Source organism: Bacillus rossius, chromosome 8 (genome assembly GCF_032445375.1).
Source record: "Bacillus rossius redtenbacheri isolate Brsri chromosome 8, Brsri_v3, whole genome shotgun sequence".
In the NCBI taxonomy this organism is placed as follows: domain Eukaryota; kingdom Metazoa; phylum Arthropoda; class Insecta; order Phasmatodea; family Bacillidae; genus Bacillus; species Bacillus rossius.
Window position 1 is genome coordinate 3,060,362 of NC_086336.1, and position 24,463 is coordinate 3,084,824.

The window sequence follows — 24,463 nt, forward strand, 5'->3', positions numbered from 1 at the left end:
GGGTTTTACATTCGTTTCTTGCAATAGGATCAGAGATTACTTTGGTAAATTGTACCTATGTTTATATAATATGATTATTAATGTGCATTTTTTTAATATAATGCTGTGTATTGTGTATATTTATTGTGTTAGATGTTTTTCCTATTCCTTAGGAAGTTATGTATAAATTCAGAACAACAAAAATTTACATATTTAATATTCTTGTGGTCATTACAGTGACAATAGTACTATGGATAGGAATAACATTCATATTAATTGTTTATTCTTACACATAGAGTAACTGCACTAGTGTTAATATAAATTATAAACATACATACAAAAGACTGTGTACACATAGATGTGCATATAATTACACATGTTATATACATACAGTAGTGATCTACTGTAGGGCATTATTCCCACCAGGATGTACGGAGTCGTAGATAGTAGTGTCCAGAGCAAGTTGTAGTAACCTCTACAATGGAATAATTGGCAAACTAAAATATTGTAGGACTACTTACGTACATCTCTCTGCAAACACACTAGAATTGCAAGTAACATAAGGATTTGTTGTTTTGTTTTAAGACAAGGGTACCAACAGACACGTAATAGTGAACGTATGCTAATTCAGTATATCATATACACTACGTTAGCCAGTACTAACCTGTAGCACTGGTGTTTTGGAACACTTACATTTTGTTTTTGCATACAATCCTATTTGAAAAATCTACATACGTATGTGGTATTACAATGATTGTAAAAAAAAAATGTACGTAAAGTGTAAGCAGGGTGCTACAGTACGAAGTAACTTGCATTAACATGCTCACGAACAAAGCAAAAACAATCAATATTTAAAAAATATTTTAAAGTACATAAAGTAACTACATAAATAAAGAAACTGGTAAAAATAACCTTTAGGGGCTTATTCATTGTAAAGCAAACAGATAATCAAAACACCTTAAAAAGCATGAAACAATTTAAATTATGAATAACAACATGGCAAACATAGGAATTGTTCTTTAAAGGAATCAAAAGCTGTTATTTATATGATATCAGAAAACCTAGCCAATGCACTGAACTTCAGGAGGCACCATTTGATAAGTGGGAAGGGTAGTAACCTGGGTTGATACACTTGTTAATGTTTATATAATGTTACTGTGGTCGGCCTGCCTAAAAGACCCTAAGTTGTGTCGTTTACAAAAAAACACTTAATTCATTCAGTTCAGAAAGTGTTCGTGAAAGTTCATTGTAGATATTTTATTTTCTATGTTAAGGATGAATTTGGTTAGGCCGCCTTTTTGAAGAAAATGTTTTAGTAGAACCGTTACTTAGTTTTTTTTATCTTGCACAAAAACAAATCATGATGTTTGCACAATACCCAATGTGTCCACAGCAACATAGACAAAATTTCCTTGCTCAAAAAGCGTAAATGTTTATTAATTTCAATATCTATAACATTCTGAATACTAGCATACAACATACATGTTGCATTTTGTAAATAAGTCCCGAAGTTGCTTGGCGTCAATGTTACAAGCCAAGGACATAGTTGTCCTTGGCATGGCGGCTAGAAATTACTGAAACCCCATTGTGGGCTTAATGCCAACGATTGTGGTTGTTGAAATTCTAATTCAAAGTTCCTGAAAATTAAGGTTGATTACGGGCGCAGCCTGGACCACACCTGCAAAGTTTGTTACTTTGCACATATTACTTTTTTACGTGAGCCAATACCGAATGTAACTTATTCTGTTAACATCGAGGAGATAACTAGTGAGATTATACAGCAGTCTATCACCACGCAGGGAGGCGGCACGTGTGGAACTTTACCGACCAATTACAACACACCTCTCACAAAACAACCAATCACAACATATTTCACTACCACAAAACTTCTAGTAGTCCATGCATTCCTCTCTCTCTCTCTCTTTCTCTCTTTCTCTCTTTCTCTCTTTCTCTCTCTTTCTCTCTTTCTCTCTTTCTCTCTCTCTTTCTCTATTTCTCTCTCTCTTTCTCTCTCTCTTTCTCTCTCTCTCTTTCTTTCTCTCTCTCTTTCTCTCTCTCTTTCTCTCTCTCTTAAAATGATAAACGCTGTGGGAAATGCACAAATTTAACTTTCCCATCATAAGAATACATACACATTTACCAAAATTTTTAACCTAGTATACAATGTGAAACCAGTAAAAATATAGTTGTAAAAAGATTTCTATATCAAACATTTTAACAAAAAAATTTACCAGAATATTACTTATGGTAAAATACACTCACCATACTAGCTCACTATAACCTTAAACTATATAATCAGCAGATCCCTCTGAATGACAAAAACAATGTCTGAAATAAGGGTTGCAATGTATTGTATTTATTGAAGTTTGTTGTTAAGTAATTACTGAACAGAGGGCATTATGCAATATTTGATGGGTGAGGATTCAAATCTGAATTTGTTTAATTCGTGACATTAGATAAGTGATTATTCTTACATTGATATTTGTAGCTTGCAATAACATAAGTAATTAAGGTTTGTTACATATAGAATCCAGAATTGTTCCCCTTTGGGTGGTTTCAGTTTTCAACTGTAATTTTGGAAGCTTTGCAGTTATCATGAAATTAAACACTAAACACAGAAAACAAGTTGAAAGTTCTGCATAATGTCTTAAAGTTACGCTCATGTGAATGTGTGTACGTGGGAACTAAAATGTTCTACAGTCAGCTCGTTATCTCTCTGATGGTTGCTGTCTTCATGAATTCAGAATTGGGTCTTCATCACATCTAAATTGTTGGTGGTCCAGTTGGTCCCGTCGCGAAGGAAGCGTCCGTAGCCCAGAGCTCCGACGGGCTAGGGGCCTCTGTCGCACGGCACATTTGTTTGCATGTGTGCAGAGGGTGGCTGTGGCGTGAAGTCTGTAGACGTCATCGCCAGCGCCCTGCGCTCTCGCTCGGGTTGCCTGCGCGAGATGATGGGACGGGCGACGGCAGCTGCTCAGTCCCTTGGTGAGTCCCAGGACGTCCAGAGGGGCAGGTCCCACGCCCTCGCTCTCCGCTTCGTGTCGTAGCTAACACAAGTACTTTTGACATTCTCAGCTAATGAAATAACTTTTAGTTCATTAGATTTGCTGCCTGTATTATTTTTATTATTATTTCACATCGGGGAACCTTAAAGCAAATACATAATTTAGTTGGCAATTTTACAATTGCTGTCAATATTATTATAAGTTCTGTTATTGCAAGCTACAAAAATGATGTGTCAATGTGTATTGTAATGTTATAGAAATAATATATAGCATGTTTAACTTGATTTGTTGTGTGTATCAGCGAGGACTTTTATTCCTTTCCTGCCAGAACGAGAAATAGCGAGCGACAACGGCAGCCACCAGGCGGCGGCGGAAGAGCCCATCCCGACCATCAGCTGGCCGCCGGAGACGTACGACCCCGCGTCGGGCGACGAGGACAGCCTCATGGGCCTGGGGGCCTCCAGCACGCCCAACACGAAGCCAGCGACAAGCAGTACGTACGGCGCGGGCGTGCATGTCGGCGCACCTGGCGCGGAGGGCGGGGGGCTGAGCTGCCCGGTGCTGGTGCTTGCAGGAAGCACCACCTACATCGTGGACCCCGTGGAGCGCAAGAACAACGCCCTGCAGGCCCTGCGGCTGATGTGCGACTGCCCGGCCCTGCAGCCCCACCTCAAAGACCTGCTCAGCGCCAAGTAGGTTCCGGTCCCTCAACCTTCTTACATTTGGCATGATTATGACATAGTATTGCTTTAGAAAATATTTGAAAATGAAAGCTTAAGAGGAAAACCATAATTTTTTTAAGTTTGACAAATTTGTAAAACATGTCTTTCTTTCAAAAAATAAACATACGTATATACTGTGAATTTCTACCATGGCAACAACAGTAGTTTTGAGAAACCAAGAACTAATGAAGCTTAAAATACAACAAAATCTTATTAATTTTTTTTTTTTTTTTTTCAGTTTCTAGGTAATTTCAACTTTTTCATGAAAACATCAAGTATAACGCAAATATGACTTACCATCAAGTGTCACGGGAATGTGACTGATTGAAGGATCGCTGGTTGCCACTGGTGTGACAGTGGAAGTGCTCTAGAGCGTGTGCGGTGGTTGCAGGGACGCGCAGGGGCAGACGCCCTTCATGCTGGCCGTGCAGTGCCGTGCCTACCCGGCGGCCCAGGTGGTCCTGGACTCGGTGCAGCGCGTGACCCAGCGAGAGGTGCCGGACGCCGGCGGGGAGGCCCAGCACCGGGCCCTGGTGGCCGGCATGGTGTACCCCGCGGGCTCTGCCCCCGACGACTCCCCCCTGCACGTCATCTGCTGCAACGACACCTGCAGCTTCACCTGGACGGGTGCCGAGCACATCAACCAGGTCCCTGCTGTTTATTAATGGGTTTCTGAACAAATGTACAAACTTATACAAAATCTGGATGTATTTAAGTATCTATTGACTATATTGTGCTACCATAGCATTGTAAGCGAAACAAAAATTTCTCTTGACTTTGCTCAAGTTTTCAAGTCTTATTTGTAGTCTTATTTGTGATTGTGTCTCAAGAGACTTGAAAGAGAAGTTAGAAAGAGGTATGCGTGGATCGCCCAAAATTGGTGGGGAATGATGTATAGAAACCAAATTAGCTTGTTCTTGATGCGGCTAGGTTATAATATTGAGCTGCCCCTCCCCCCCCCCCCCCCCCCCCCCCGGCCCAATCACCCAATTCCTTTCCCCAGCTGCCTGGGCACACCCTTCTGGTTTCACCCGTCTGTAGGCAGTTGTGGTCGTGGTCATCCTGCACACTACTAGCATCTCATCTCTAAAGCACTTGCTTTCATTACCATGTCCACCAAAGTTTTTTAAGGCCAAAAAGATAAAAGGATTAACTAGTTGTAGGTTCTGTTTGTGTTGTGTGACGTGTAAGTGTGGTCGGTGTGCACTGACCGGGCTGTGGCGTGTGGCGCCGGCAGGACATATTCGAGTGCCGCACGTGTGGGCTGACGGGCTCGCTGTGCTGCTGCACGGAGTGTGCGCGGGTGTGCCACAAGGGCCACGACTGCAAGCTGAAGAAGACCTCGCCCACCGCCTACTGCGACTGCTGGGAGAAGTGCAAGTGCAAGGCCCTCATCACGGGCCAGCAGACCGCACGGATCGAGCTGCTGTGCCGCATGGTGGCCGAGACGGACCTCGTGTCCCAGCCAAACAGCAGGTACTACTCTACTATCTGCTGGAATTTTTTTAATGTAAATTAATTAAATGTTGAGTTTTGTGTGTGTGAAAAGAAATACACGGCTGGTTTGCTTGCAGGGGAGAGAGCATCCTGCTGTTCCTGGTCCAGACGGTGGGCCGACAGTCGGCGGAGCAGCGGCAGTATCGGGCGTCTCGACCGAGGAGCGCTTCTGCGTCCAGTCGGAAGACACCTTCTTCAGACATAGGTAACCCTATATCCTTCCTTTCCACCACATTGACTGTCATCACTGTATTTACTATTGACGGGCCGATCAAATCCTCCGATACCGTCGGGTCGATTTGAAAGATTCTGTGTTTTAGGAAATATATTTTAAGTAAAATATGTGAGGAAGGAAAATTGGGTAATCCAAACACTTGGATGTGTGGTAGACAAGGACTGCATTTTTAATCCCTACAGAAGCGATCAAACCAATGCCTGTATTTGTCACCAACTCTCTCACGTCTTTCATGAATATGCAAATTTACTCTCTAATTTTCAATAATAAAAAGTTTGATCAGGTCTAATATGCCATGTCATCTTATATACTGCAAGAAATTTTAATACACTGGTCAGTAAATATTTTCAGCAAGTGCTGTATGCAGAATCTGGTAGCAGATGTGTTTGATTGTGGTGAGTGAATGGGTTGATGGTTGGCTGTGTGGCTTGCAGAACTGGACATGCCCGACCACGACCTGGAGCCCCCTCGGTTCAGCAGGCGCGCGCTGGAGAGACTGCTCAACGACTGGCGTGCCGTGCGAGGCATGATCATGTCAGGTGTGTGGCCCCAACCTCCGCCAGTATTCAGTATTTACGGGAACGATAAAGGCGGGGTAAAGAGCCACAGAAGTACCATGTTTTATCGCATAATCCTCGCACATTTAATACTAAAATCAAGTTTGAAAAGTAGGGGTGCGACGTTTATGCAAAGAAAAAAAAATTTTTGCAATGTAAAGTTAATCATAAAAGCAAAACCCATTCATTGAAAGTACGTTTATTTAAAAAGTATAAAGAGCTTGCTGAACAATTTAAATTAATAAGTCATGCAACAAAAACCTTTATTCAACTTTAAATAGAAAAACAAAATCTTTGATCCAAATGAGAGCCTGAACTAACTCATAGCTATCATCGTAGTAGTAGTCACCCAGAAGAGCGGCTTGATGCAGGAAAGACCTCGGTGTTAGCGCTCATGAAGTGTGTGTGGTTGCAGGCGTGAAGGACAACCCTTCGACCCAGCAGCCAGTGTACGAGGACCAAGCGTATTTGCAGTCGCAGAGCGGCACCACGCTGCTGGACAAGTTCACGTACTGCCTTCTGGTCAAGTGCAGCCCCGAGGTGAGTGACACCGCCCTGTTCTATAGCTCCATGGCTGTACACTGTATGTACACAGTTGTGGTGTGCAAACATGACGTGTATCAGCTCGCTAGAAAACGGGAATCCACCGGGAGTGTGCTCCAGTGCTGACTTACAAAACATGCCAAAGCAAAGAATGGCGTCTCGAAGAGTGTTGATTGCAGTAAATGATAAGAACTCAGTTTCCGTCATTTAGGGCTAAAGTTATCGTGGGAATTTTACTGAGAATTTAGTTGTCACCAAGAAGTGTGGGGCTGGGCAGTTTTTTTTTAGGACTTGCCACTTGTGTGTTTTGCTAAATGTATATTACAGTAATAATCTATAGCTGTACTTTATTAGTCTTGGCGTAATTGTTAAAGTATGGGGAACTGTAATAAGATAAATTTCGGCTACTTTGTGGCATTGTTTATAAACATAGAAATATTGGTTTAAAGTGCAGGGAATTACTAAACATAATTTACTAAAATATATTTTATAGTTCCTTTTTAAGTGTGACAGGCTTGTTTATTTGCGCATGTTGTGTTAGCCCTGTTGTGCTGGTTGGCTGGCACTGAGGCGAGAGTGCTCCTTGCTGCAGATGCTGGACACGCTCCTGACGACTCTGGTGCGCGAGATACAGAACGAGATCGTGCCGGGCCGGTCCGACGAAGCCAAGGTGGTGGCTCGGCGGTTCGTTCGGTCGGTGGCTCGCATATTCGTCATCTTCAGCGTGGAGATGGCCCCCAACACCAGCAAGAGGCGAAGGTCAGTTCCCAATGTGTAGGGGCTTGCCAAGCTTGCATTGGCGATAACATTCATCTTTGTACCTTTTTTTATTTTTAAACCAAAAAACTTCATTTTACAAAAGAAAACATTGTACAAACATTCAATAACTTCCATTTGTTTTAAATATAGCAGTGAATGACAGTTTAGGAATATACGTACAATATTATTTTGAAAAATTAAAAATTAAATTTTGGAATGAAATAATAAAATTATTTACCACCAGTTTAAAACAAAATTTCCTGCCTACTATATCAACATATTTTTTGTTCAGATTTACGGATGACATTTCATAAGTTTAAAATGTTGGTGACTCTTGACAGCATCACAATAAAAACTAGTCTTCCATTATGGCTGCTACTTGGATAGAAAATATTTTCATATTGAAAAAAAGTAGTTATCATTTACTAACTTCCATAATAGCTAACATTGATATTTTTAGTAATTTGATGATATTAATGATATCTAAGCCATTGATCTATGAAAGGTTTTTTTTGCTATAGAGCATTGACGGATTGCAATTACAGTAGAATCCCGCTGATGCGACCCCTCACGGTTCCCGGAAAAACGGACTTATAAACGGAATGGTCGCATTCGGGACAATTTTTACCCCCCCTCCCCCCCCCCCCACCACCACTTCTCAAGCAAATATATCCAAACACGTAAAATACTCTCGCTAAAGGAATTCGCGTCACGCGAGTTGGGCTATGCTAGCCGGCTGGTTGTTATTTTCGTTCCAAACGTGGCAAAGGAACTTGTGTGGATCAGGTAGAAAACATTTGGCTATAAACGAAAGATATAAGAACAATGCTATCCTGAAATGCTGTGACATGTTTTTGGAGTAGATAATCACAGCGACAGACCGACAGGATGCGCTCCCGCCCTTGCCGTCAGCGATGTTTATTTTGACAGCTCAAGCAATTATCTTTTCCTCTTCCCTTCGCAGTGTAGAAAAAAAAATGTTTGAATGCAGATGGAAAAGTAACTATGCAGTAAAATAAATATATTTATGGCCCTGCTAAATTTTTCTATTCAATAAAATTCAAGGTGTTAGTGATTTTTCAGCAGAAACTGCTGTGTGACTAATTAACAAATAGTATCATAATAACTTAAACTTATAAAGTATTTATTAACGGCGAATGACAGATGTATAAGCCCATAAAAATATTTATTTTACCGAGAATGGACTATACAACCTGGCTTTTGTCGCACGCGGTGTGGGAGGGGAGGAGGATGCTGACAGTTTCTCACGCAGAAGGTTGAAATAAGGGAGGGAATGTGTTGAAATGTTATTTGGTAAAGGAGGAGGGGGTGGTGGTTTTTACAATGTTCGTGGCTCTGGGAGGGATGAGCCTTGAAGAATTAATTAGCAGGGGATGGGAGAGGTAAGCGTCACGTCACGTATGACGCCAAGCCGCCGGGCGGGTAAGATAACATGACAGCTGAGACGGCTTTTCGTGCGATAGTGGAGGCGTCGAGCATGGCTAGAGTCTGCCGCGTGGACAGTCTAGAGGGTTGGTATCTATTTTTAGCCGTCGTTTGTATGCCTGCCTGCTTACAGTACAGCTCCCGCCAAAATAAACGTGAACACAGAGCACCCAACAAAGTGTAACAGACTTGTTTTTCAGCCGATTTTACTCAAATTTTCGACTTTCTCTGCTTAAATTTTTTCACGGTTTCTCAAAAAACGTTCGTATAAACGGAATGGACGCATCAAAGGGGGGTCGCATCGGCAGGATTCTACTGTACTCAGATTGGATCCTGCTGAACACACTGAGAGGCAATTAATCTGACCTAGATGATGTTTGTGAGTTCTCGTTCATTTTCCTGGTTGGTAACCCTATTAGGGATGTGGTTTGAAACCTGGACACACTCAAGGTTAGCATGATATCGTTCTGCGGTGCTGTAGCTGTTGCTTTCTGCATTATGGAGCTGATAACTCAGCTTCCAGTGCTGAACCTGGTAAGGAAATGTCCACAAAGTTAAAATTGGCGGATGCCGCTAGGAATTAAATCCACAACCCTGGTCAACTAGACAGGCTTGGATTCTCTAATGCTCGAAACATTTACAGTCCCCCTAATTAATAGAACATCTGCAACCTATCTTGTCTACTTCAAAAATCGTGGAGATAAGTTTATTAACTGCCATGATTATATATTAATAATGGTGACTTCAATGTGTCTGGTATGGACTGGAAAAATGTAAGTACCTCTCATTCAGGCATTCTGCAAAAAGCTCAGGCATTGATAATCTTCATCTCTGGTCGGGACTTATCCCATTTTAATGACTTGTTGGTTTCTAATCACCTTTTGTATCTTTGCTTTTCCAATTTCCACCAGTGTACAGTCACCAAAGCTCTGGACCTTTTAGTCAAAGAAGTCTCGCCTCATCCTGCTTTAAACATAAACATTAAATTAGATTTAATATTTAATAATACAAAAAATTCATCTACTATCAGAAATTACAGGAATGGTGATGTCTTTAGCTTATATAATGCCAATAAAGAGCATGATTGGTCAGATATTTATAATTTTAGTGATTTAAACAGCATGGTTGACTATTTTACCTCAACTATTTGTGAATATATTAATTCTTACATACCAAATAGTTTTTTTAGTTTCTTAAACATTATGTTGCTTAACATTTTATGATTTTAGGAAGTTGTTTTTGTGTTTAATATGCCTCAGTAATGAAGTTCCTTGGGAAAGTGGTTTTAGTTTTACTATTTATTGTTGAGAGTGCCTTGCAAAGTGTTTATACAATTGTTAACTTGCTTGTCATGGTACTGTCTGTTTGTACATTTTATTCAGTGTTGGCAGCTTGTCCCAGCCGCTGGTGAAGTGCAAGCGTGTATTCCAAGTGCTGATCAAGATTGCCATTGAAGAGCTGTGCGAGACTGCTGATTCGCTGGTCGCTCCGGTGAGGCTCGGTGTGGCTAGACCGACCGCCCCCTTCACCCTGGCCAACACAACTGCAGACGTCATCAACGTGAGTTGCCTCGCTGCTGTACCTTGTTCGCTCCCCACCCTGGCTCACGTTCACCGTGTGACATTGCATATTCAACCTTTAACTGTTCTCATTTGGTCCAGTTTTCCTTGCAGCTTGGCTGGGGCATTGCATGCTTGTATTGCATCGGTGCCAAATTACTAAGCAAACTGTTTATGGCAGCTAACAAATGTCAAAAATTATGATTTAGTTTTTGGAAGTTGTAATTTTGCCTTTTTACGTCTAGAGAAAAATCAAATTTGATTGCCACGAAGAGGGAGAGGGGGATTGATCAAGCAGTTAGTCTTTTCCTTAAGAGGCCGTGTCAGTAAATGTTTATTTCCAATATTCTGCTCTAGAAGTTCTCTCTTTTAACAGTGAGATTTAGTGGCTTTTTCAACCGAAGGAACTGTAGCCGCAGCGCGTGATAAAGCTACTATACCCTTATCACAGGATTAGTGGGAAGGTTGACAGCTCGAGTTTACTCGACGAAAAATGTATCTGGTTCCTCGACAATCTGAGAGGATGACAATCTGACCGGCGGCTCACTAGGAAATTGCAGATGCAGGGATTCAGAATCAAGAAACCTCACTTTAACAAATGTAGTATGAGTCGTATCTAAAACTAAAACTAAAAATTTTAATACTTTAAACGTATCGGAATACAATTAATCTTCAAACATGTGGTAATTATTCTTTATCTGGATGTAATAGTCCGTGAAAAATAATGTTAGTTGACATTAAAAAGTATACGAAATTCATCATGTAACGTTTTAAAAGGATAATAACATAAATGCATATGCTTAGATATTGCATATGCATCACACACAATCTAAATACAATCTCACTTAAGTCAGACTACCTAATTTTTTACAATGCACCATCATACAGTTTAACAGAGGTAGGTGAACCTCTTATCGACGTTGTTTCAAAGAATTTAAATTTACAAATATTACTATTTATCTTAATACGATATGTAGCCTACCTTTATGAATACGAACATACAAAAAAAATATTGAATTTATCACATTACACAAGACTAAAACACTAACAAAACTTAATTTTATACATTGCTGTAGCATATTAGAAGACGAAATAACTCACAAGACTAACATTAAGAGGGCTGCATTACAAATTTACTTTACAGAGAAGAAAATATCCTTTCAGGATATTTCATTACCTCATTGATTACATAATACTGCCGTTGATGTGATCGTAGATATAAAGTATTTAAAAAATATATTCCATTATGTTTATGTAAATATTTTGAAAATGTTATTGCTTAAAGATGCTCATTATTTAAATAATAACGAATCTTTTACTTTTATGTACTGAACAAACAAAATACTTATAAGTTAATAAGAATAAGCTTAGTTGAGTAACATCTTCAATTTGTATTGAATTCAATGTACATATCGAAAATCATGTACAATGAATGCAACAGATTGAATTCAATAAATATTTGATCTTGTGAAACGGCCATAATATTGATGTAGATTAGGGACCGGAAAAATTCGCGGTTTCGACGGCCTTCAGGATAGACTGCACATTCCCCTGTACACTCGGGCAAATAACGGCAGTTCATTTGCTGCTGACTTGTTAGTCGTCTCAGCTTGTTTGTCTGTGATTCGATCCTTCTTTGGTTGGTGTTTTATAATTGGTTGAGATTCGTCCAGATGAACAGTAAGCCAATAGCAAAATCATCTAAAAGGTATATGTATTTGACTTCTAGCCTATCGCCGAATTTTTCCGGTCTCTATTAATTATAGATGCTCACATGCATCGTGAGAGTCCGTATAAAGCCTATTACAATTCTATAAGTATACATTAAAATGCTTTTAAAATATACATGTGTAATATAATTAAAACTTGTTTAAGTAAGATCATCACAAAAAAAATGAAAATCCTTCAACAGTAAGTGATGTTTTATAAGATTTTAACAAAACACATCTTACAATAAGAGAATACTAATCATACCACATAATTCAACACAAAATATACATTCCAGTAGGCGCTACGTAAAAACAACTTCTATTTTTATGCTGATTACTCTGCATTGTTTTATATATATATCATTATTTCTAACTTTTAATATTCTCTACACATTAACTGAAATTACTTATTTACAGAGTCTTAGCTAATGTTGGTCTGTACCACATACAGTTCGTACGATATCTCTACGCAAAACACATACAGTTCATTATTAGTAATATCAATTATATTTCATGAACATAATGAAATTAGTATAGGCCCTAGGTTGTTCACTGTTAATTGAGTACTTCTGAAGTATTTTCATTGTGAGTTAACATACATACCAAATGCCATTCTTCCAGTAAAGTTACAAAGAAGACAACAAGATAATATAAATATGTATGTAGTACCATATTTTAAACTCCTATTAAATGAATAATAACTCAATCTCTATTCTGGACTATTAAGTAATAATTTTTATTACTGTTATTTATAACTTAAATAAAATGACAACTAACAAATTAGTAAAAAATAGAATTACGTGCGATATAGTGTGACATTTGTACTTGGACGGCAAACGAATATAATAAAATGTCTATGACAATGTTAACTTTACTCATTATTATGGAAAGAAACAAAATGGGCAGATAAGCATATTCTACGCTGACATTTAAAAATGCTCAATTCAAAATGAACATTCCCTAGCAAGAAAATTTATTTTATATCACCACAAAAAATCAAACTGCGGCGTCATTTTCCCGATAACAAACAAAAAAGTTGTATGGTCGCGAATAATACATTCGTATAGCGTCACATCAGCGGAATATTCCCTTGGCATAAATGTGTGAAGTCTGTGGCACTTATGGAGAAGTAAACCTTCGCTCGAACACAAAAACAAATGAACGAACAGCTTTTTTTTTTGATAAGATGTGCAATCGGAGACCCCTGGGGTGGTTGAAGAGTGTCAGGTCGGTCGCCAGACCAGATAGTGAAAGCTCAGGGGCTGAGGATAGAAAAGGCATATCTCCAAATTATTAAGTATAAATGTTGTCATGTAATTGTTAAAGACTTGATTACACCCAGGTTTATAAACCCATCATGATCATGAAGACACTGATCGGAAGGTAATGTGCAATACATTTCAATGGCGTTTTCAGTTTTTGCTAAATAATTATAAATATAAGCAAAATTTCAATGTATCTGGACAAATCAAAATATTGATAATATTATTTTCATCACAGAAATAATATATGATATGATAACTAAATTTGAAAAAAGCGGTTATGTTAAATGTATTGTATACTTTCAGTAGGCAAAATTTCCGGCCCCTACCTCTTATAGACTTTGAGAAAAACTGCCTTTTAAAATAACATTGATATAGATAGGAGCGCAAATTTGTGACACGGCCTCTTAAAAAAAAATTGACCAGGTACAGAAATATTGGTCATTTTTGTACTATTTGATTTCAAAACAAGTTTAATTTATGTTTTTTTTATCGCATAATCGTTGCACCGATATTTTAGGGCGTCAAAATTTGGATAATAAAATCTCTCGCATAAACGTACCATGAAGGTTTTTGGTCCCTGTTTGGACTTGTAAATATTGTGTGTAATTTAGTGTATAGTGTTTGAAACATTTGAATTTTGAACTTCCCGCGCTGCTTGCTAGCAGCGCCAAGTTTTTCAAGTTGGCTGCCTGCCAAGGCAGGTAGCCCTGCAGCTTCCGGCAACGAAGCAACAGTTGTTGTTGAACCATCATGGCGGTAAGTTGTGCTATCGTGCACGCTTGCTGCCAATCGAGTTGTTCGCGAGTGAATCGTTATTAATTGTTTCGTTTTGTTTTATGGATTTTACAGTCTCGTACGTCTCTAGACAAAACATTTGGTCCTCCGGGCCGGATAGTTCCGGTTTTTTCTGGTGTTGTTTTAAACGTGATTCGTGTGCACGTGGTAAACAATTACACTTCGTTTTCACGTTATTTCGTGCGCTATACTCTCGTTAATTAGAGTATTTTCATGGTCAAGATTTCTTCGGCAACGTGTTTTAGAAGAAATTCGCAGAGATTTGGCGATCTAAGAAACTGTTATATCTTCTTTGTTTTTCGTGGAATATATTTCGTGTTGGGGTTATGTTGTATTATTTATCGGCGTCTGCTCATGTTTTTCGTTGCGTTAGGTGTTTTTTGCTGGATATAAATTTTGATTTGCTGTGTCTTACCTTGGTTATATTGGTCTTCGTTGTGTTTATTTCTTTGTTGTGTCTTTTTGGTTATTTCGTCCTTTGCGTCTGTGTGTGACCATGGCAGATATAGGCTCGGCACTCGTGCGTATCCGACTAGCAGAGGCTCGGCTCAAACGTGCTGTCGACCTGTCTCAAAGTGTTGTTGACGATGTTTCTAAGCAAGGATTGTTTCGTGCCACAGTTCGTGATCTACCCCAAGTTCGTGATAAGTTCGAGGCGGATTTTGTGGTTCTTGGGGCAACGCAAAATTCTGACATCGATCTCTCAGAACTGACTGCACGAATGGACGATTTCGAAGAGAAATATTTTGAAGTCATGGCGACGGTAAGTGCCCTGGAGGGTTGTTCGATGGAGAGCTCAACATCGTCAAGGCCGAAGGTGAGCAATTCTAGGGTAGCTTTACCAAAAATTACGCTTCCAAGTTTTGAGGGTAGCATTAAAAATTGGCCTAACTTCTCCAACCTATTTTGCACTCTCGTTGCTAACAATAGTGACCTTTCATCTGTTGAGAAACTGGCTTATCTGAAGACTGCTCTCAGTGGTGAACCCCTCAGCATGATTCAGGCCTTGCCCATGTCTGAAGTAAACTTTGATGTGGCTTGGAAACTACTTGTTGGTAGGTACGAGAACAAGAGGCTCATTGTGTCTGTGCATGTGGAGGCTTTACTTCAAGCACCCTCTGCATCAGCTGACTCTCCCAAGGCATTGCGCCAACTGTTGAACACTGTTACAGAGAATGTGTCTGCTCTTAAGGCCTTGTCTGTCCCTGTAGACCAGTGGGATCTGATGCTGCTGCCCATTCTATGCAAACGGTTGGATGCTGCCTTACAAACACAATGGGAAATGACATTAACAGACGAGTTTCCCACTCTTAGTAGTTTCACTTCGTTTCTTGAAAAACATTGTCGTGCGCATGAGGCTGTGATAGCTTCCCGTTCTAGGAGTTCAGGAAATCAGGTTCCCAAACAGACGGCTCAAGGGCACCAAAACAGCTGGAGGCAGTCTCGAGGTCAGTCTGTAAACACATTAGTAAGTTCTCCACAGTCACAAAGTTGTCTCTTGTGTAGTGACATTCATGTGCTTAGGTCATGCCCTATCTTCTCGCAGGGTAGCCCCAAGGAACGATATGCAATAGTAAAGGAGCATAAGTTGTGTCTGAATTGTCTTTCCCCATCACATCGATCAAATTGGTGTCCATCTAAGTCCTCATGTCACCATTGTAAGGCACGTCACCATTCCATGCTGCATTTTGGGGGTCAGCGATCAGAGGAAGACTCCATCCCATCCAACTCAGACAAGGAACCACCATCATCTGACTCTAATCCTGCCACTGTTGCAGTAACTGCTGCTAAACCTACCTCAACAACAACAATATTGTTGTCAACTGCTCAAGTACAGATTTTTGATCGTTCTGGTGTGCCTTGTGTTGTACGTGCTTTACTAGACACTGCCAGTCAAGCCAGCTTTATCACCGAACAGTGCCTACAAAGGCTCCGACTGGTTCGCAGACAGGCTCATCTTCCGATACATGGTTTGTCCAGTACACCTGTGAATGTGGCTAAGTCCTACACATCAGTTGTCATCTCCCCAGTGGGCAATCCAGATAATCAGTTTGCCCTGGATGTATTTGTGTTACCACGCATTACCAATAACTTGCCGAGTGCCAAACTCTCATCGGATGTGTGGCGATCAGTGGCTCATCTGAAGCTTGCTGATCCTTCTTTCGACACCCCTGGTCCTGTTGACCTGCTTATTGGTGCTGACCTATTTCCTCTTCTCGTAACTGGAGGCAAGATTGAAGTGTCTCCAGTGGCTCTCGACTCTGTTTTGGGATGGATTCTCATGGGAAGGGTGGACACCAAACTTCCACCATCCTGCCTGTCATCGCATTGTGTCACACTGTTCACTTCTTACCCTCCATTAGATGATGTTGTACGAAAGTTCTGGGAAATTGAAGAATTCCCACGGGTAGAACACAAGTCTCCTGAGGATGTTTTTTGCGAAACCATGTTTGCCGAAACTCACGTCCGAAATGAAGAAGGCCGATATAGTGTGTCCCTGCCATTTCGCCACTCGAGACATGAGTTGGGCACCTCCAGACCCCAAGCTATAAATAGGTTGATGCGCCTAGAGAGACGCTTGAAAGGTGACTCAAAGCTCAAAATAATGTACTCAGAGTTCATGGAAGACTATCTTGCCATGGGTCACATGGAAAAGATTCCTGATGATCAGATTGATGTGACGCCAGCTTATTATATCCCCCACCATTGTGTCGTGAAGCCAGAGAGTTCAACCACAAAGCTGCGGGTAGTGTTTGATGGGTCTGCTAAGAGCTCATCTGGTGTCTCATTGAATGACACACTGCTAACCGGCCCCAAGTTGCAAAGAGACATTTTTGATCTACTGTTGAACTTTCGGCTACATGCCTTTGTGTTTACGGCAGATGTTAAACAAATGTACCGTCAAATATCTGTTCTGCCCCAGCACCAGGACTACCAACGCATTGTTTGGCGCTTTTGTGATTCGGAACCTGTGCAGGATTATCGATTGAAGACGGTGACGTATGGCGTCTCCTCAGCTCCGTTCTTGGCCCTTCGAACTCTTCAACAACTGGCGGTCGATGAGAAAGACCACTTTCCAGTTGCCTCAAGAGTTTTGCAATCCGATGTGTATGTTGATGATGTGGTTACCGGTTCTGACACTCTTGAATCTGCTCTGGCCATCCAAAAGGACCTTCGAGCTCTTCTTGCCAAAGGGGGCTTCAAGTTGAGGAAGTTCATGAGCAACCATACAGCTCTCATAGACTGGCTTCCGCCTGAAGATGTTGATATGCCCCAATCATTTGATCTGGATCCTGAGAGTCAAGTTGTGGTCAAGGTCTTAGGACTTCAATGGAACCCAGTCTCGGACACCTTCTCCTGTGTAATCCGAGGCCACTCGAGTCTTGTTACGAAGAGGAGCATCCTTGCCAATGTAGCCAGAATATTTGATCCTCTAGGATGGCTTACTCCACTGTTAATGTTTGCAAAGCATCTATTGCAACTAATGTGGGTCCGGTCCATTGACTGGGATGATCACCTCCCCCCTGATCTTGCTTCTCAGTGGGATCATTTTAGCCGGGAGCTCCCTCAGTTGTCCTCTATTGCTGTCGCTCGGTTCATTAAGGGTCCAGAAGGCTCTACCTATCAACTGCATGGTTTCTGTGATAGTTCTGAGATTGGTTACGCGGCCGTGGTGTACCTGCGCATAGTGTGCCCGGATGATCGAACCATCATTCGTCTGCTGATCAGTAAGTCCAAGGTTGCACCAGTCAAAAGCCAAACCTTACCTCGTCTGGAGCTTTGTGGAGCACTACTGTTGGCTCGTGTGCTCAATCATGTGATTGAGACTTACCAAGAAGTTTTGCCCGTATCTTCCATCACAGCCTGGACAGACTCACAAGTGGTTTCAGCATGGATTAACTCATCTCCTCATCAGTTGAAGACTTTTGTAGCTAACCGGGTAAGCGAACTCCAAGAGCTTACCCGTCCCAGTTGGTGGAAACACGTACCGTCTGAGTTCAATCCTGCTGACTGTGCCCCTCGTGGTCTCTTCCCTCTTCAACTATTGGATCATCACTTGTGGTGGACTGGCCCACCGTGGTTAATAGAGTCACCTGGACAGTGGCCTTCCCAGTCACCAGATGCAGTGGAAGTGGATCCCGCCGTGATGGAGAAGAAGACTGTCACCTTGACCACTGTAACGTCCTCTGATGATCTTGGCCAGTTGGCAACGCGATTCAGTCGACTAACCAGGCTTCTGCGTGTCACATGCTGTTTATTGCGGTTTGCCCACAATTGTCGCGTGTCACTGAAAGAGCGCAAGACTGACAATATGTCTCCTGATGAGTTGAATAAGGCTTTACATTTTTGGCTCTTCTGGGTACAATCACATCATTTCAAAGAGGATATAAGTGCTCTGAAGAAGGGACAGTGCATTTCCCCTCAGATTCGCAAACTAGTACCCTTTCTTGATGACAGTGGCCTGATAAGGGTAGGTGGTCGTTTAGCTCACTCCAGTGTTCCGTTTGAGCAGAAGCACCCAGTGCTGCTTCCAAAATCTCACCATCTGTCTGATCTCATTATTAACCATTATCATGAAAAGAATCATCATCCTGGAGTTCAGACTCTTAGAGGAATTCTTAGAGAACAATTCTGGATTCTTGCAGATAAGGATGCCATCTCTCGCTGCTTGCGTCACTGTGTTCCATGTTTCAAGCAAAGACCCGTAGCAAGTGCACCTCTCATGGGCGATCTTCCCTCTATGAGAGTGCAACAGGTTAAACCATTTGCCAAAGTAGGAGTTGACTATGCTGGTCCTTTTATGGTTAAGCTTGGTCGGGTCCGTGGGGCAAAGGTCTTGAAGGCTTACCTTTGTATTTTTGTCTGCTGCGCGACAAAGGCCGTTCATGCAGAACTAGCTTCAGACCTGTCCACAGATACATTTATTGGAGCCTACAAACGTTTTCTTGCCAGGCGTGGGAGAACATCTGATATCTACAGTGATTGCGGGACCAACTTTGTCGGAACTCACAATCGTCTTAAGGAACTTCAGCAACTTATGTCGTCGGCACCACACCAGCAGGCTGTCACTGATGCGTTGTCCCAGCTCGGTGTCATGTGGCACTTTAACCCTCCTGCTGCTCCCCATTTTGGTGGTTTGTGGGAGGCCGGGGTAAAGTCATTCAAGACTCACTTAAGTAAAGTTATTGGTGAACAAGTGCTCACATTTGAAGAACTTTACACCCTTCTAGTACAGGTGGAAGCTACGTTAAACTCGAGACCCCTGTGCCCTTTGAGCTCTGATCCCAATGACATCAGTGCTCTAACCCCTGGCCATTTCTTAACCCTGGAGCCACTGGTCACATTACCAGAGCCTAACTTGAGGGATGTACGGCTGAACCGCCTTCAACGTTGGCAACTTGTGGAACGCCTCCAACAGGACTTTTGGCATCGTTGGCACAGGGATTATTTACACACGCTCCAGCAGCGGCAGAAATGGAACGAGCAGGGAGTTAGTCCCACTGCCAACCAACTTGTGCTCCTGAAAGACGACAGACTCCCACCTCTACAGTGGCGCTTGGGGCGCATCGTGGAGCTCTATCCTGGGAAAGATGGTGTTGCCAGAGTGGCTACTATCCGGACTTCTAGTGGAACTTTGAAGCGTCCTGTGGTGAAGCTCTGCCCGCTACCATATGATTGTTGAAATGGGACATTTCAAGGCGGGCGGTAATGTTTGGACTTGTAAATATTGTGTGTAATTTAGTGTATAGTGTTTGAAACATTTGAATTTTGAACTTCCCGCGCTGCTTGCTAGCAGCGCCAAGTTTTTCAAGTTGGCTGCCTGCCAAGGCAGGTAGCCCTGCAGCTTCCGGCAACGAAGCAACAGTTGTTGTTGAACCATCATGGCGGTAAGTTGTGCTATCGTGCACGCTTGCTGCCAATCGAGTTGTTCGCGAGTGAATCGTTATTAATTGTTTCGTTTTGTTTTATGGATTTTACAGTCTCGTACGTCTCTAGACAAAACAGTCCCACTATTAGATTCCGAGCGCTTTGTGTAGATATTTTTTCCGTATAAAACGATGTATTTTGAAGTAGAAATCTAATATTTATTCGGACAACACCACTTATTTAATTAACGGGAATGCGAAGTTGTCTGATTTGTAAATTTTCTTTTAAAGGCGTTTTTAAACGATATAACCTTTATCTGTTAGTCTGCGTCGCTGCGTTGTACTGCTTATAAAAATGTAGCCAGCGCTAGTTGACATAATTCCTGTTTGGTTATGTTGCTTCCTGTATAGAGCGCGCACACGTAGTCGAATATTAATATTGATATCGCCCCGATTGCATGCAACACGTTCTCTCTGTCGAGTGCCAAGTTAACTACGTTTGATGGCCCGATCTCTTTCGTGGTGTATACTACAGCAAAAGTTATGTGTTAGTTCAGGCTCGCATTCAGGTCACTTATTATGTGTTTCTATTTAAAGATGACGAAAGGTTTTTGTTGCATAACTTATTAATTTAAAAAGTTTGGTGTGCTTTTATATACTCTACTTTTTAAATAAACAAACTTTTCATGAATGGGTTTGGTTTTTAAAATATCTTTACATAACAAAAAAAAAATTCTTATAAAGTTGCAAACCTACTTTTTAAACTTGAAGTTAGTTTAAATTGTGCAACGATTATGTGATAAAACACTGTACATACTTTCACTTATATATTTCTGCTTTTTCACCTGCTTTGATGGGCCTTAAACCTTTTTCTTTAAGTGTATATAGCAATGTTTGCACACCAAGGTATAATCAATCATGTGACGTTTACGCGAGAGGTTTTTATATCCAAATTATGACGCACTAAAATATTGGTGCGACGATTATGCAATATAACAGGGTAGTTACAGTTGAAATACTGTGCTAGTGTTTTCTTCTGAGAAAAGAGGTTTTATCGTGTATGGTTTTGGGAGCAATTTGTTGTGAGAGCAGTGTGGTTGTGGGAGTGGTGTGGTTATTGGAACAGCGTGGTTGTGGGAGCGGTATGGTTGTCGGAGCAGCGTGGTTGTTAGAGCAGTGTGGTTGTTGGAGCGGCGTGGTTGTGGGAGCAGCGTGGTTGTGAGAGCAGTGTGGTTGTGGGGGGTGGGACTGGTTGTTGGAGCAGTGTGGTTGCTCATCAGCAGGACCTGTTCTCGGTGGAGCCGCTGGCTCCCCACAGCAGCTACGTGCCGGGCGCCCACTCCTCCTCTGGTACCTTGGGGGGGTCCTCGCGCAGCACCGACTCTGCTCGCAACATGGACCTGGCCAACGTGGCGCGCGCCCGAGCCGCGGTCGCCGCCGTCATGATGCTGGACGACACCGATGCCGTCGAAGGTTCTCTTTATTACATGTGTCGTGCGAGAGCTAAGATAGTCAATTAGTTAATTGCTATCATGGTTTAGGTATTAACAGCTATATTGCAGCATTATGGCCATGTCAAAATTTTATTTTGTTGCCGAAGTACAAAAATAATTTATGAAAAAAATATATGTATATTCCAGATCATCTTTATATTTGGAGTTGTTTTATACTTGAGCTTAATATACATGTTATCATCTTAAATTCATGGTCTTTTGAGATCAGAATATGTATGTTCATTTTTGTCTTGTGTTCAGAGTTGCTTTTGTATATTTGGGGTGGTTTTGTATTAAATGTCATTCTAAAGTCAAATTATATATTTTATTTTAGGGCATTCTTATTCCTGGTTGTTCTATACATCTGGAAAAAAAATTGAAGATTAACATTAATAAATTGAAATTGATAGTTACATATTTATTTATTTTAAATATACTCTTATTTAATTTCAAAACCTTTATTTTGTTGACATTAAGTGAATTTCTGAAATGCATGTTCTTAAATTTTCATAATTGTTTGCACTACCGAATATTTGCACATCTTTACTGTTAATGTTACAAGATTTTACAGCAAGATAAATAGAATGTAAAATGTGGACGTGTTGTTCATTGTAACACTATTACTTGTGGAAATTATATTTATTTGTTTATGTTTGCTCGTGATACGCTCGATACAAGTGTGCTCTTGTAGATCCCAGCAGCGATGGCACGGCGCCGTGCTGTTGCAGGCATGGGCGCGGAGGACGGGGACGGGGACGGCAGCGAGCCCGACGAGGCGGAGCGCGGGGGCGGCAGCGGCGTGGGGGGCGGCGAGCCCATGGAGTCGGAGGTGGTGGACCTGGTGAACGGCCCCGGGGAGGAGCCCCCCGGCGACGGGGAGTCGGACAACGAGCTGGACCTGCTGGCGGAGACGGAGAGCGACAGCGACGACAACCACAGCAACCAGGACGCCGCGTCGGCGCAGCGCAGCGTGCAGACGGGGGCCACCGCGGGCTCCGACACAGGTACCTGCCCCCTGCGCACCTCTTGCCCAAGTGACGGGAAACAAGTCACAAAGTTTTATGCACAGAGTAAAAAAAATTTCCACAAAAATTTTATATTGATGTTTTAAATGTACTTGATTTGAATATGGTCTAGATTAACAAATGAAGAAAAGTCTCGTTACAACTCCTCATGGTTCCTTGGAATTGTGCCGGAAAGGGGGGTGGGGGGTCTTAACAAGCACTTTAGCCTGATTGACCCACTGCTACACCTATACTTCAAAATATGCCCTTTATCGCACAGCAGGATGCTTTACCATCCCATTAGAGGTGCGGACAGTCGCAACACGAGGAATATTGTCATTTCCTGGATGCAGTTGAATGATGCGTTTTATACGCCTCTGCAAGTCTGATCTGCCAATATGTCAAAAATTTCAACTAGTGTTGGGCCGATTCCTAAAATATACCGATTCCGATTCCATTTTCGATTCTTAAAATTAAAGGGTCGATTCTTTGAATATGATTCTGATTCCTTAATTTTTATCTGGCAATGTTCAACAGAATAATATACTCAGAAAAAAAGGTTGTTTGTGATTTTAAAAATCTAATTGCGTTGTTGCATTTTCTGTGCATAAATTAACATATACAGCTTCTATAATGTTACAAAGCATGCTCATTGCCCTCAAGTTACGCTACCTTGAATTTCTAGCACAATTTGGCCTTTTAACCTTGAATATACAGTAGAACCCGTTTATAGTGAACCCGCCTATAATGAATTCCCGTTTATTGTGAATTTCCGTCTCAGTCCCGGCAAAATGATGTGAGGTTATGTATTAATTTATTGGATATAGCGCACAACTTTTGTGAATGTCGATACGTTTTCCCGTGTACCACGAACAAATTTTGCCGACATAATGCACATTTATCTCAAATATTTTCATATAATTACAAGTTTTTTCACAAAACGTCTATTCTGGATCACATTAAAGATTTTCTCCGCAATACGCTACTCGATTGTCCACTGTTCATATTATAAACAAGTCGTATTCGAGTGGCCTCGGTGGGCTACGTGTAGCCATAAATGGTGATCAGTTAGATGAAAATAAAAAATAGTTTTCCCTGCATAGTTAAAGAATGGGCGAATGCGTGTACATTTAATATGTTATCAAAATTAAACATAAATTACCACCACACAAATACGTATGTACATTATAGCAGCAAATTCAATATTTTTACGTCTCATTTTTATCGTTCACGTTTCGGACATTTTGATTGAGTAAAGTTCGCAAGACTACCACTAGATAGAACTCTATGGACTAAATTTTTCCATAGAAAGTAAGAAAATTTCGTTCCAGCTTTAGCAACTGCGATACTAAATGATACGTAGTGATTTTTGATGCGCCAGACTCGTTATTTTTTGTTTATTTACTTTTGACGGTAAAAATAATTTCGTGTTATTAAGCTGCAAATGTGCTTCAATAAGAAATACGTACATAAAAAAATGTGAAAACGCGGAAAAAAAGTAAGGCATTATCTGTGCGAGATAAACTGGACTTTATTGAAAAGGTAGACTCCAATCCCACTGTCCCGCACGTGTTAATAGCAAAGGAACTGGGAATTGAAACATCCACATTAATAAACAAGCTGAACAATCTTCTTTCTCAAGCTGCGAAAACGTCACAGAGTATTAAATGCCTGAAAAAAGGATAATACGTCGATGTCTAAGAACCATTAGGTAATAGAAAGTTTGTACATGTGTAGTTCATTAAAAATAATATATGCATTTGCTCATAAAACTGTTGCTTTGAGTATTTTCATTCGTTCTTTTCTTGGCTTAGGCCTATGTGTAGTTAAGATTTTACTTTTGAGTATGTATTGCCAATATAAAAGTTTTCCCAGATATAAAGTTTCCCCTCTATAGTGAACATATAAATGACTCCCTTCAGATTCGTTATAACAGGGTTCTACTGTAGTTAGATGAAACACGTGTGGAAACACTGCTAATAATCAAAGATGTCTTATGACGAAAATTGTAAATAATGTTATAATTTA

General features: G+C 41.1%; 1 protein-coding gene across 10 annotated transcripts in view; it reads left to right on the forward strand.

Moving 5' to 3' along the window:
- The window catches only part of LOC134535487 (E3 ubiquitin-protein ligase UBR5), a 172,261-nt gene that overhangs the window by 53,228 nt on the left and 94,570 nt on the right, over nucleotides 1-24,463 (forward strand). For 6 of the 10 annotated variants that reach the window (XM_063374610.1, XM_063374614.1, XM_063374615.1 and 3 more), the window contains exons 15-26: nucleotides 2,854-2,964; nucleotides 3,313-3,477; nucleotides 3,559-3,676; nucleotides 4,098-4,353; nucleotides 4,944-5,182; nucleotides 5,281-5,408; nucleotides 5,873-5,977; nucleotides 6,411-6,535; nucleotides 7,131-7,297; nucleotides 10,126-10,303; nucleotides 21,219-21,411; nucleotides 22,160-22,435. In XM_063374610.1, the coding sequence (XP_063230680.1) occupies nucleotides 2,854-2,964; nucleotides 3,313-3,477; nucleotides 3,559-3,676; nucleotides 4,098-4,353; nucleotides 4,944-5,182; nucleotides 5,281-5,408; nucleotides 5,873-5,977; nucleotides 6,411-6,535; nucleotides 7,131-7,297; nucleotides 10,126-10,303; nucleotides 21,219-21,411; nucleotides 22,160-22,435 (2,061 nt within the window). Of the gene's footprint in view, nucleotides 1-2,853; nucleotides 2,965-3,285; nucleotides 3,478-3,558; nucleotides 3,677-4,097; nucleotides 4,354-4,943; nucleotides 5,183-5,280; nucleotides 5,409-5,872; nucleotides 5,978-6,410; nucleotides 6,536-7,130; nucleotides 7,298-10,125; nucleotides 10,304-21,218; nucleotides 21,412-22,159; nucleotides 22,436-24,463 lie in introns of all 10 variants that reach the window. The other 4 variants (XM_063374611.1, XM_063374613.1, XM_063374619.1 and 1 more) reach the window with 4 other exon arrangements.